The sequence below is a fragment of the Phoca vitulina genome, unplaced genomic scaffold, assembly GCF_004348235.1.
Source record: "Phoca vitulina isolate PV1807 unplaced genomic scaffold, GSC_HSeal_1.0 scaffold89, whole genome shotgun sequence".
NCBI classification, from domain to species: Eukaryota; Metazoa; Chordata; class Mammalia; order Carnivora; family Phocidae; genus Phoca; species Phoca vitulina.
The window spans coordinates 3,579,300-3,592,660 of record NW_022589792.1 but is presented as its reverse complement, the minus strand read 5'-3'; the positions used below and the strand labels follow the sequence as shown (position 1 = coordinate 3,592,660).

At 51.3% G+C, this 13,361-nt stretch overlaps 1 protein-coding gene across 1 annotated transcript in view; it reads right to left on the bottom strand.

Annotated features, from left to right (window-relative positions):
• Positions 1-12,598, bottom strand: part of TECR (trans-2,3-enoyl-CoA reductase) — a 25,393-nt gene extending 12,795 nt beyond the window's left edge. The window contains exon 1 of the mRNA XM_032396000.1: positions 12,464-12,598. Within this exon, the coding sequence (XP_032251891.1) occupies positions 12,464-12,478 (15 nt within the window). The 5' untranslated portion in view covers positions 12,479-12,598. The remainder of the gene's footprint in view (positions 1-12,463) is intronic.
• Positions 12,599-13,361: the final 763 nt, after the last annotated feature.

Sequence of the window (13,361 nt, the reverse complement as noted above, 5' to 3'; positions counted from 1 at the left end):
TAACATAACAATAAAAAATTAAAAAAAAAAAAAAAAAAAAGAACTGACTGTCCCTGGCCCCAGACACTCAGGGGATGGCCCAGGTCTGCACCCCCCGCACCGCCGGGCCAGGTCGAGGTTGGTAACCATGTCTGGTCTCTGCATCTCAGGCCAAGAAGCTGGAAGAGACAGGAAACACTGAGCCCTGCAAACCCAGGTTGATGGGAGCAGCAGGAGGAGTTCATCCAGGCTGACCCCCCACCTGCGTCCAGCACTTCCGGCCCAGTGTGGCAGGCAGGTTAGTCCAACCCAGAAGCTCTTCCGGAATAGCCCGCCCTGGGATCCCCATGGCCAGCCTTATACACACAGCCAACAGCTAATGCCTGCCACACGCTCACCATGTGCCAGACACATTCTCAACACAAATTATCTCTTTTACTATTAATCCCCTTTTGGGGAAACTGAGGCTCATTCATTCACTGCATAAATATTGACTGAACACCCACTACATGCCAGGCACTGTTAAAGGCTCTGGGGATTCAGTTGTGGAAAGAGACTGAAATCCTTGCCTATATGCAGGTGACATTTTAGCGGGGGGTGGGAGGACAATCAAATAAAGTTACACATAACAGAAGATGCCATGTGCCACAGGGAAAGCAGAGCGGGAAAAGGGTACAGGCAGTGGAAGGAGACGGGGGAGTGTGTGGTTTTATAGCAAGTGGTCAAGAAAGGCCTCCTGAGGAAATGTTGAAACAAGCCCTGAATGCAGTGGGGGAAAGAGCTACTGAGAAATCTGAGGAGAGCATCCAGGCAGAGAAAGGGCCTGTGCAAAGGCCCTGAGGTACGGCATTCTTGGTATGTTCAAGCAACAGTGCAGAGGCCTGTGTGGCTGGAGGGAGTGAGCAAGAAGGGGCCTGGGGGGAGGTGACAGGTTGTGCACGGTCTCAGAGGCCATGTTAAGACTTTGGCTTCTATTCCAAGTGAGGTGGGAACCCTGGAGGGCTCTGGGCAGAACAGGAATTCAACCTGACTTAAAGAATCCTTCTGGACTACAGGGGAATAGAGTGGAAGCAGGGAGCCCAGTAAGAATTCTGTCAAAATAAAAGATGCCTTACACCAAGGGGTCGGCAAACTATGGCCCACAGGCCAATTCTCTGATCCACCACTAGTTTTTGTACAAGCTAAGGGGTCTTCACATTTTTAAATGGTTGGAAAAATCAGAAGAAGCCTATTTCATGACGTGGAAATTACATGAAACTCAAATTTTAGTATCCACAAAGTTGTATCGAACATGGCCACACTCGTTGCTTAATGTATCGTCTACGGCTGCTTTTCTCACAATGGTTGAGTTGAGAAGATGTCACAGGGCTGTATGGCCTGCCAAGTCCAAAATATTTACCATATGACCCTTCACAGATAAAGCCTGCCGACCCCGGGCCTGGGCCTGATGATGGCAGGGGGTGGGCTGATGAGAAGTGGCTGCATTCCAGAAGTCCTCTGATGGCTGAGCCATAGGATTTGCGGACTTCAGGATGCCAGGGATGAGAGAACAAGCAGAGTCAAACAGCCTAGGAGTGCAGTGGTCGGAAGGCTGGAAGTGCCATTAACTGGAGTGGGGAAATGCAGGTTTGAAGGGAAATCTGGGGCTCAGGTTTGGATATTAAGTCGGAAATGCCCATTAACAGCCCCACAGAGCACTCCAGCTCTGAGAAAGCACGTAAGGCAGAGGTTGGGGGCAGGGGCAGTGTCTCTGGAAGCTCCACAAGCCTTTTCTGCCAGCTGAGAAGTTCCCATTCGTTCTCTCCGGAAACGCTTACTGAGCCCCTCGATGTGCTGGGCCCGTGCTAGGTGCTGGGCTTGATGAATGGAAAGATCTATGTGTGACAGCAGGGTGCTGGGCAGCGTTCCAGGTGCGGGGACAGAATGGTGGGCACAGCTGAGAGGCCATGCTCCCCGACTGGACCTGCTCAGGGGAACAGGGGCAAATCATCTATCACCTAACCCAAGGTCAGGATATACCAGGTGCTGTGAAGAAAAGAAAGCAGGGCAGGGGGCCCAGAGCGCCACAGGAGGTGGTCAGGGAAAGCCTCTCCAAGGAAGTGTAATTTGAGCCACAGCCAGAATGAAGCCAAAGGGAGGACCAGGAAGAGGCTCCCTGCGGGAAGTGCAAAGGCCCTACGGCAGCACAGAGTTTGGCAGGGCTATGGAACACGCAGAGGCTGGAGCAGAATGGACTTGAGGGTGAGCAGCTGAGGAGAAGGCTGGAGAGACAAGCACTTCAGGAAGCTGCTGGAGTGCCGCAACCTGCTCTGGTTTTGAGAAGGATCCCTCCCGCTGCCAAGGCAAGTGTGGAAGCAGACACAGCAGTGAGTCTCAGAAACAACCCAGGCCAGAGATCTCAGTGGAGCCTGGACTAGGGCACAGAGGTGCCAAGTGGGGAAAAAGACACTCTAATTCCTGGATCCTGCGACACCACTGATTTAAACCAACTCGCCAATGGGGGGGGGGGGGGGGGAATGAACTACCTATGTAAATATGAAATGTATATATATAAGATGCAGCCCCACTTAAGGAACATGAGAACACCAAGGGGGAAAACTGTGTATCCTGGGATGGAGGGGGGAGAGCAGTAACAAGTTAAGAGGATTTCAGCAAAGAAGTGCAGGGTTTCTGGAATGTTTAACAGGCCTACGTGCGTCTTTAAAGGGAATGGTGAATTAAGAGGAAAAGCCTGGCTCTCGCAGGTAAGAGAGGGGTCCAGGAAGATGCTCTCGGCTGTCTTCTCACCCGCAGCATTACCTGTGAGCAGCACCCTGAGCCCCACAGGCCTCTGTTGGCTCCACTCACCACTCTGGTGGAGAGTGAAATGAAGCAAGGGAGAATGAACCCAGGAGTTCTGTATGCACGTCCTTCCCCGTGCCCTCTCTCTCCGGGGTGCATGTTCCGGGGCCCAGCCAGGGAGACTGGCAACGACTGCACCTCCGTGCGCCATCCACTGACACCCCAGGCGAGGCAGAACGTGGCAGAGAGTGCAGCCCCTAGGCCCACTCCTCAGACTGTGCCTGGAAGGGCCTGGCAGGAAACATTCTTTGGGTCTCTTGATCCATGGCTTAGCACTACCCATGGGATCCCCACCTTATCCTTACATGAAAACTCAGAGTTCAGGTAACTCTGGGCCAAAAGTGGGGGGAAAGGGGGCCAAACTCCAAAGTGCCAAAAGATGAGCACTGACCAGCTTCATGACCCAAGGACAGGAACCCACGCTGACACAGTGAAGCTAGCCACACATGCTCAGAGCCAGAACTGCCAGTCCCGAGGCGCAGCCGTGCACCCAAGCATGCAAGGGTCCTTCCTCATCATCAGACTGCAGTGCCTGTGGGGGTGGGGGTGGGGGTGGGGGTGGGGGGCAGTGCATCAGCGATGTGGCTAACTGCCTGAGCCTGCCCTGTGCCTTGCTCTGTAGGCCAGGGGCTCTAAAAGACATGCACATCATCACTTGTTCCAAGGTATGCACCAAAGCCCCCGCCAGGGCGGGCTTACAGACAGCACGGGTCTCACATACACAAACTGTCAGTAAGTGCTAAGTGCTACGTGCAGAGAACTAAAACAGGAGAGGCGCCAGGGTGGTGAGTGTGGCCTGGATGGGTCAGGGGGAACCTCTCAGAGGAGGTGACATTCAAGCTGAGCCCTGAATGACGGGATTCCCAGATGGGAAGGGCAAAGCCACCTCTCCTGAATTAGGACAGGGGTGGCGTGGCTCAATGCAGCCCTGTCCTGGAGTAGATGGTGGGTGGATCCCCATCCCCAGCCAGGAGATTCTGTTAGACTTTAGTCTCCGCAGTGAATAATATTCAACGACATACTGTTTCAGACTACACACATCTCCCCAAGAATTCTGATACCACCCTCACTCCCCACCAAGAGATATGTTCCCCCAAACCCACCCCACCCCCACCGGAGTCAGACTCCTAAGGAGTCCTGGGAAATAGCTGCTCCCCACAAGAAGAGTGGAGGCTCCAGCTCTGTGAGCCCCTCAAGCTCTGACGGGCTTCCTGACGCTCCATGACACTCCAGTGCCAGTGCTAAACCGCCCTCCCCCAAACTCGGCGTATACGCCCTCACCCTGAGGACAGGCACCGTTCCCATGGGCCCCGCCACAAAACAGGCATGGCCCCAGCCAGTGCTCCCTGGTCCCTTTAAAAAGATAAAACAGAGTTCGGAAAGACCCAGACAATGACACAGGCCCTGCAGTCTACAGGGCCCAATGAATGGCCTGGGGACGCTGCTTACATAAGAGCCTGGTTCGAGCAGGGACAGGGCCGTGCCAGCCTGCCAGTCACCGTGACCTACTGAGAGGCCCTTTATCCCTCAGAGGGCTGGGAAAGGCTCGTGGCCCATCTCTAACTAACCACAGGACTGGAAGGCGCGGGGGGGGGGGGAGCCCCAAACACCATCCACCACCCACTAGTCAGTAATAAGGAACAACTACTCTGTGCATTTATGTAACAAACACCTAACACAAGGGCCCCTCAAGGACTTAAAAATAAACCGCCCTCGGGCGCCTGGGTGGCTCAGTTGGTTAAGCAACTGCCTTCGGCTCAGGTCATGATCCTGGAGTCCCGGGATCGAGTCCCGCATCGGGCTCCCTGCTCGGCGGGGAGTCTGCTTCTCCCTCTGACCCTCCTCCCTCTCATGCTCTCTGTCTCTCATTCTCTCTCTCTCAAATAAATAAATAAAATCTTTAAAAAAATAAATAAATAAATAAAATAAACCGCCCTCTGAAAATTTTAACTCAGGCAAAATCAACAGAAAAGGGAGTTCATAAAGTCCACAGTTCTCAGGATAAAGTCCACAGGTCTCTGCCCAATTGGCCTCAGCACTCAACATGGGACACCCACAAAGTCTGGCCTCCAGGCCTCGGCACCTGCTGCCCCATATCCCTTCCCTAAAAACCTTCTCCTTCAGGCCTCAGCTTAGATGAAAAGATCTTGAGGGCAGAGGCTGTGGTTAGTTCAGCCCAGTATTCCTGGTGCAGGACAGGTACAGAGAAATACACTGGAACAAATGAACTAATGAGTAAATGACAGACGGAAACAGATAAGTGGAACCCCAAACAGGAGAACACTCGGACCAGGACAGGCTGCCAGTATCCTATGCGGCCAGGGGCAGGCCACTGGCAGGTGCAGTGCTGGCAGCCTGCCGCGGGACCAAGTGTGAGGAGGAGCAGGATGATGCAGAACAGGCTGACCGTGGCTGGGCTGGACCTGGGGCTCGTGGCCAGCGGGCCACCAAGAAACCAGCTTCCCTCGATCAGGATCACTAAGGACTGGCTCAGCCCAACACATGAGACACAGTCCTCAGCCAGGTCCCAGCAGCGGCCCCACACTCACCCTTCTGCTCTCCGGGAGCCTGACCACAGGGAGAAGATGCACTCATTCATCCAATCATTCGTTCAACAAGGAGGCACTGGCCAGATGCTGGGGAAGCTGCAGGAATGAGACACAAGGAGTCCCTGCCCTCACGGAGCTCACAGTCTGACCGTGAAGTCCCCAAATGAAAGTGTAACCACAGCCAGAGATGGGCCAGAAGGAGAGGAACGGGGTGCTGGGGGGAGGGGGCAGGGGTCATACTCCAGGTAGGATGGTCCAGGAAGGCCTCTCTGCATGACTTTGAAGCTGAGCTCTCAATAGTAAGAAGGGACTGGCAAAAACAGAGGAAGAGCCTTTCTGGCTGAGGAACTGGCATGTGCTCAGGGCAGGAATGTGGCTGCGGGTGTTTGAGATGAAAACCAGAAGTGTCGTGACGAATGAGGACAGCAGGGGACAGAGGACGACAAGTCTCTAAGGGATGGTTTTGAGCCACAAGGGCTAAGATCTTCCCACTTACATGGGAGAAGACCCTTTGGCTGCTGCGGGGTGGGGAACATGGCCGGGAGGGGCAAGAAGAGAAGCTGCCCACCTCGAGTGAGTAGGGTACGACTGACATCAGATGACCAGGCCCACCTGAAGCACCCACTTCTTGGGATGGCTCTTCGTCACAATAAGGCAAAAAGTGGGTTCTGACTGTGCTTGCATTTCGCCAGGGATCTTCCCATAGATTAAGAGTAGATCATCCCAAAATGTGACTTCCCATGTGTGTGACAGTGTACCAAGACTGATCACGGGCTTCTCCCTCCATCTTCTGGGCATATTATTTAGCATGAACCCATCCCCAGCAGCATGTTCAATGAATCAAGCCTCATGGCCTTGTTCACAGGCAAGTTTGAAGTCATTCAAAAGAGGTCACGTGCAGAAAGCATCTCAGATAACTTGACTGACCGAACATCTGTCCAATGATTTGTCCTTAACCACCTAATGCTCTGTATCTTGACTGTGGGCCACCAAGTGTGCTGGGCACTTTACAGCCCCCAGTGGCCCTCCGAGACAGGTGTCCTTATTCTGGCTTCTTAGGTGAGAACACTGAAGCTCAAGCAGGTAAAATGCCTGTCCCAAGGGCAGACACGGTGGCCACCAAAGATCATGTCCTTCACGACCACATACTTCATTCTTCCCTGAGTGCACAAGCACCTGGGCCCACCCAGTGTGAAGCCCACTTTGGTCTAGCAGACCCCTTGCTCTGCCACTCACTGTGGGACCAAGGGCGCATCACTTCACTTTTTTGTGGCCCAGTTTCCCCATCTGTCAAACATAGATAAGAACAGTCCCCACCCATAGACTTATTATGAGGATAAAGTGAGTTACAGATAAAAAGCACTAAGAATAAGTACTACATTAGTAGTGGCTTGATGATGATGATGATGCTCTGGCTGTCCCCGGGTATTAAAACATCCTCAGCTGCCACTGGCAACGTCTGCAAGGTGTTAGGACGGAGGCTGAACTCAACCAACCAGCCCAAGGTCTCTGGCCAAACCTGCCAGTGAAAGTGCAGGGATTCCTAGCACGGTCCCCACTCAGGGCTGTCAACTCTCCGCTTACCTCCCCTCAGGAACCAGCTATTCAAGAGGCTCTGCGTGGCTCAGGGGAGTCCCACCCCCGAGCTCACCCACGCCCACCTCTTCCACCACTCAGATCCTCCCACTCACCTCCCCACCTCAGCCCCACCTCCCTACCTAAACCCCGCCCTTCCCACCCCTCCCAACCCCAGGCTCTTGGCCTGAGGCACACCAACGCAAGAAAGGTCTTTAAACCCCACCGGCTTTCCTGGCTTGCCAGCCCCAATCAGGCTCTCACCTCCAGAATTCCGGGGGGCAAGTCCATCCAATTTTAGGGCCAAGGGAGACCCTCTGCCAGCAATCCACACTGACCCACAGAGCCCCTCCCATCCTCCCCCCAGGGATGTTCTGTTCTTAGAACAATGGAACAGCCCAGCCCTGCCACCGGCAGCCTCTGGAAGCATCAGCAGGCACAGAAACAAACAGGCAAACCCAGGTGGAAGCCCAGCTACACTGCTTCCTGACTCTGTGACCTTCTGCAACTGAATTTGTTTCTCTTAGCCTCAGTTTCTTTATGTGTAAAGTAGAAGTAACACTTGTGCCCACGTGATTCCTCTTCTATGGATGAGGAATCAGACAGACCTGGGTCTGGATCCCGTCTCTACCACGACGTGATCTTGGGCAAGTTCCCCTACTTTTCTGAGCCTCGGGTCCCTTATCCACAAATGGGGGGACAAAGAGTACCCACCTCTCAGGTTTTTGGATGGACACAATAAATGCGAACCTGTTCCTGCTATTAATCCAGCAGGATTATCCAGCCCAAGAGGGGATCACAACCAGCATCCCAGCCTATCTGCAAATGCAAAATCAATCCCAAAGGCATTTTTGGAAGGCCTGTTCTTTCGTTGCAACACGCAGAGGGGTGTGAGAGTGAAGAGAACAAGTAGTGCCCGTGTCAGAACACACCTTTCTGCAAACAGGCACCAAATTTAAAGTACAAAAGTTCAAAGAGACCCACATATTGAAACAGAGGCTCAATAGCCAGAAAAACCCTAATTACGCCTCACCTATTGCAAAAGGACACAAGAATTCACAAGAAAAAAAGTACAAAAAATAGCAGACACCCAAGATCCCACCTCCCAGATTTAACAGATATTTACATTAGATTCCTTTTTTTTTTCAATAAAACAGACATAGCTGAGGCCCTCCCCACCCCCCCTCTCTCCACTCCCTCTTTCCCCAAGCAATGGTTCCCCTGTGTAATTCCCACACATTTCTGACCTCTAATTGCAATTTATCCTTTTATTATATACATATCCATGAGCAGTACATATAAATCTCATTTGGTACTTTTTTAAATGTATAGAATCTTTTGCAACCCGCTTTTTTCCACTCAACAGGATGTCTGGAGATTTATTAAAGGACTGGGTAATCAAACGAGATTTTCTTTCATATACTGGAATTGTGCACAACAGTAAAAATAAATGAACCAGAGCTATATGTAGCACCTCCGCTTTTATGCATATCCTTTCATGATATATTTCCAGCAATTTCGTAATGTTCTTTAATCTTTGCTTTCCCAAGTAAACAGGTTCACTTGCCCCCAAAGAGCAGCCACAGAAAGGCTCAAGCTGTCCTGGTCACACAATTATTTACTAAGTGGCAGAGCTAGGATTCCACCCCAAGGCTGTCCAAAGCCCACACACCTATGACACAATGACAGGTCGGTCTCCTTTCTCCTTAATTTTTGCCTTCCTGCCCAGTTTTCTGGCTCTAAACAATTGCCCCTAGACCAGAACTCTACTTCCAGAGCTTCCACATACTTATTCCTGTGGAGGAAGCTGAAGCAAAACTTGCCTCAGACAAGGTACTATGTTGGTCTAGGATATCTGCAAAATAAGCACCAATAGAACTACCCTTTTTGTGGTAGTGGAAGATCCTAAACGAGGGCAGCGGGGACCCCGAGAGGATGAGGCTTCCTCATCTCCAGGTACCCAGCTAAAGGAAGTGGGCAGTGATCTGGGCTCAAAGAGACTGAGAAGCACTGATCTTCCCAGGGAATTAACAGGCTCATTTATAAGATGCAGCAGCTGTTTTTCCAGTTACCACTGGAATCATTACTTTGACCTCTCATCTGCAATGGCAAAAACAGCAACAAAAAATATATATCCTGTAGCCTGGGATAAGCAGGATAAGCAGTTCCCTTATCAACCCTGCTCTGAGCCCAAGACAATCCCAAGGTCTGCTCTGGCCTTCCAAGGAGACAACTTCAGCCAGGGCCCAAGGGTGACCTGTTCTATCTGCTTCATCTCAGGCCTGAAGGGATACTTTTTCCTGCTGGATCAAAGAGGGGAAATTGGCAGTGACAGTAAACTGTTATTGAAACAGCAACAAATCCCCCCTCCAGCTGGAACCCTACCTGCCATAACATCAGACATCAGCCCTCATTAACTCACTGCATGACACTCGGCGCGATTCACACTTTTCTGAGCATCACTTCTACCCTTTGTAAACTGCACTTCATAATCTCGAGGTCTCTCTCGGAGCCACAAAGGTCTTTTGAGGAAGGCCATCCCCTCAGTGGACAGGGGGTCACTTGGGGTGGAAGGATGGACTTAGTCCTGAATAGAAATATATTCTTTTTTTTTTTTTTTTAAGATTTTATTTATTTATTTGACAGAGAGAGACACAGTGAAAGAGGGAACACAAGCAGGGGGAGTGGGAGAGGGAGAAGCAGGCTTCCCGCTGAGCAGGGAGCCCGATGCGGGGCTCGATCCCAGGACCCCGGGATCATGACCTGAGCCGAAGGCAGACGCTTAATGACTGAGCCACCCAGGAACCCCGAAATATATTCTTTGATGTAGATCATTGAAACCTTTACTCAAACTTTGTTAAATGTGAGTGAAAGCATCCCTGCTATTTTTATAGATCTGCAACAAACACTTGAAGTAAAATTAATCTGCTTGCTGTGAAACTGGGCCGCAAGACAAGGGCTCCTCTCACACAGAAACTGTAGCTATCACCTCAGACAGTACTTGGCAAATGTTAGCAAAGAATAATAGACGACACAGCAAAATACCTAATTTTTTTCCTCCAAGGTCACTTTGGGGTTTTTGTTTGTTTAATACATTTTCTTTTTTTTTTTAAGATTCTATCCATTTATTCATTTATTTATGAGAGAGATGAGGGAGCACGCGTGCATGCTCATGGGTGGAGGGGAGCAAAGGGAGAGGGACAAGCAGACTCCACGCTGAGCACAGAGCCAGATGCGGGGGGCCTATCCCAAGACCCCAAGATCATGACCCGAGCCAAAACCAAGAGTCAGACACCCAACTGAATCAATCACCCAGGTGCCCCTCCCAGGTCACTTTGAACAGTGGGTTTGAAGCTCCCCCTTCCTTCTGGGAGGGAAAAGACTTCAGTAAGATAGAACATGTTCTCCAGTCCAAACCATGGGCCTCACGCTGTACCTAGCTTCTGGAAGAAAAGTGCTCATGTCAAGGGTCCTCAGAGGCCTCCTTTACCTGACTGCTAAGTAAGACAGCTAAAACTACATTTTGCAAGATGCCACAAGGATCTTCCATCCTGCATCTTTTGTACTGTGGCTTTTTCCCCAGGATTGTAACAGGGTTTGAGAGGGAAAACTAGATTAGAACTTTATTCTATAGGGGCGCCTGGGTGGCTCAGTTGTTTAAGCGACTGCCTTCGGCTCAGGTCATGATCCCAGGGTCCTGGGATCGAGCCCCGCATCGGGCTCCCTGCTCTGCTGGAAGCCTGCTTCTCCTTCTCCCACTCCCCCTGCTTGTGTTCCCTCTCTCACTGTCTCTCTCTCTCTCTATTAAATAAATAAATAAAATCTTAAAAAAAAAAAAAAAAAGAACTTTATTCTATAATCATAGAGTTGAATGGGGCATCAGAGATTGGATCCTATCTCCTCACCCCTGGTACTATGTCAAAAATGAGTGAGGACTTCTGGGGTAAAGCTTTCCAAGATTCTGGGTAAATTACCAAAAATAATAATTATAAAAGAGACAAACACAGGTAGTGGTATTCAACTTGTAAACAAAAACAAGGAATCTCTTTCACTTATATGTGAGGTACCTAATGTGGTCAACTTCATAGAGATAGAAAGCAGTATGGTGTGAACGCCTGGGTGGCTCAGTTGGTTAAGGTTCCAACTCCTGATCTCAGCTCAGGTCTTGATCTCAGGGTCATGAGTTCAAGCCCTGCATTGGGCTACACGCTGAGTGTGGGACCTACTCAAAAAAAGAGAGAGAGAGAAAGAAAAAGAAAGCAGTATGGCGTTGCAAGAGGCTGAGCAGAATGGGGAACAGGGAGTTACTGTTTAATTGGTACAAAGTTTCAGTTTTGCAAAATCAAAAGGAAAGAGTTCTGGAGGTGGATGGTGGTGATGGTTGCACAATGTGAATGTACTTAATGCCACTGAACTGGACACTTATACTTACAATGGTAAGTTTAATGTTACGTGTATTTTGCCAGTTTCTTAAATTGAGGAGAGAAAAAAGATCTCTCTATCTGCTAGTTTTCATTTGGGGACCAGCATGGCCTAGGAGCTGGCAACTAAGACTCTGGAGTCCTGAGTTCCTCTCTCTCTTCTGCATTTATCATCTGGAGGCCTTTGGGCAAGTCATCTGACATCTCTGAGACTATCTCTTCATCTATAAAAATGGGAATAATAGCCTCCGATCTCAGAGGCCTATGAGGACAACAAAATAAAGTAACAGAATCTCACAGCACAAGAATAATCACATGCTAAATTATTATTATGCGTTTAAATAATAAATTAGTTTATTACTTAATGTTACTTGAAAGTCAGTAATGATCAAATAATTAAATTATTAATATTATATTATCAGCTTTTCGCTAGGCGCATCAGAAGACTTCGTTTTAAGGGGAAAAGAAGCCCAAGTTAGGAGTCAGAAGACCTGGGCTTCGAATGGCTGTGCCCGTGAGATTTCTCCCTGGTGACACGGAGGAATTGACTGAGATGATCTCTTAGATTATCAAAGAGCAAGATCAGCTTTGCTGCTCGGCGGGAGCCAGCCCTGGAACTGCACCTCCCTCACCGCCTAAGCTTCTCGGGGACCCCGGTCGAGGAAAGGGGTCCAAAGGTCATGCGCAAGAAGGCTGATTGCAAATCCTCTTCCTAAACCTGAGGAGGCGGCATGGTGCAAGCTTGTACAAGACACCCACGAATCGGGAGCAAGCGTCCCGTAGCTTTGTTCTTCCCCTGCCAAGTCTGTCCCAGCCCGCTGGGGGAGCTACAAGGAACCTGCCAGCTTCCCAGGCCCTGCAGAGACCCCAAGAAAAGGCCACCCCAAAACAGCCTGGGTTGCAGAATTATAAATACCCTTTGCACATGCGCATTGCAATTTACGAGTGGCCGCGGGGCACAACGCGCGCCCACTGCGCCTGCGCGTCCCGGTCGCCGTTTGGGGCACAGGAGCAGAAAGGTGGGTCCCGTGGTCCCGCGAAGAAGAAAAACGAACGAGTCTGCGGCGGCCGCTCAGTGCGGGTTTTCTCGTTCCTTACCTCATAGTGCTTCATGGTTCCCTCAAACGGCCCCTACTGCGCTCCTGCCGCTGTCTACCTGCGCGCGACCAGGAACAGAAGTCCTCACGCGCTGGCCACGGCCGCGCGAGACTAACCTCGCTTCCGCGTCGGCCCCGCCCCTCCCCGCCGCGCGCGCCCCTACAGCCAATCAGCGCGCGGGGCGCTCACCTCCGACCCCGCCCCGCGAGGCTGGTCTTGAGCAAGGACTAGCCGCTCTCGCCATGAGGCTGGCCAATCAGCTTGCGGAACACACCGAGGGGGAGGAGCGCAGGCCAGACGGGACTCGCAGAAAAGTGCTTGGCCACCCACCAATCAAAATGAGGCCTCGGAGCCGCGCGCCCCTTCCCCGCCCCTTGGTGACGTCGCTGTGGAAACCAAGGGAAGCGACGGTTACCTTACAGCTGGGGGCGGGAGCAAAAAGTTGAGTGACAGGGAGGGCAGCATCCGCATGGCGGGAGGCGCGACTGTGTGAATTCCCAGGTGGGCAGCCCCCTGGGTAATGGGGAGCAACCTGAAAGGGCTAGGTGCTGGGGGCGTGTGCTGGGAAGCCTGGATGGAGAGGCCTTCCGGCGCGGGGACCCTCATCTGCCATGAATGGGAGGGAAAGAAAGGGGAAATGACGAAAAGCCCTCGGGGAATCCCCCAGCTTACAACCTGAGTCCTGGCCCCATTCTGGGGGGTGCAAGCCCCGCCCCGTAGGCCGGGGGCGGACACTTGTCTACCTGTGCTGTCTAGTATGGTCACCACTGGCCAGAGGTGGCTAGTGAGCCCTTGAAATGTGGCTGGTGCAAATTGAGATGTGCTGTAAATGTAAAACACGCACCGATTTCAAACTTCGTATGAAAAGGAGACTGTAAAAAAAAAATCTCATTAATAA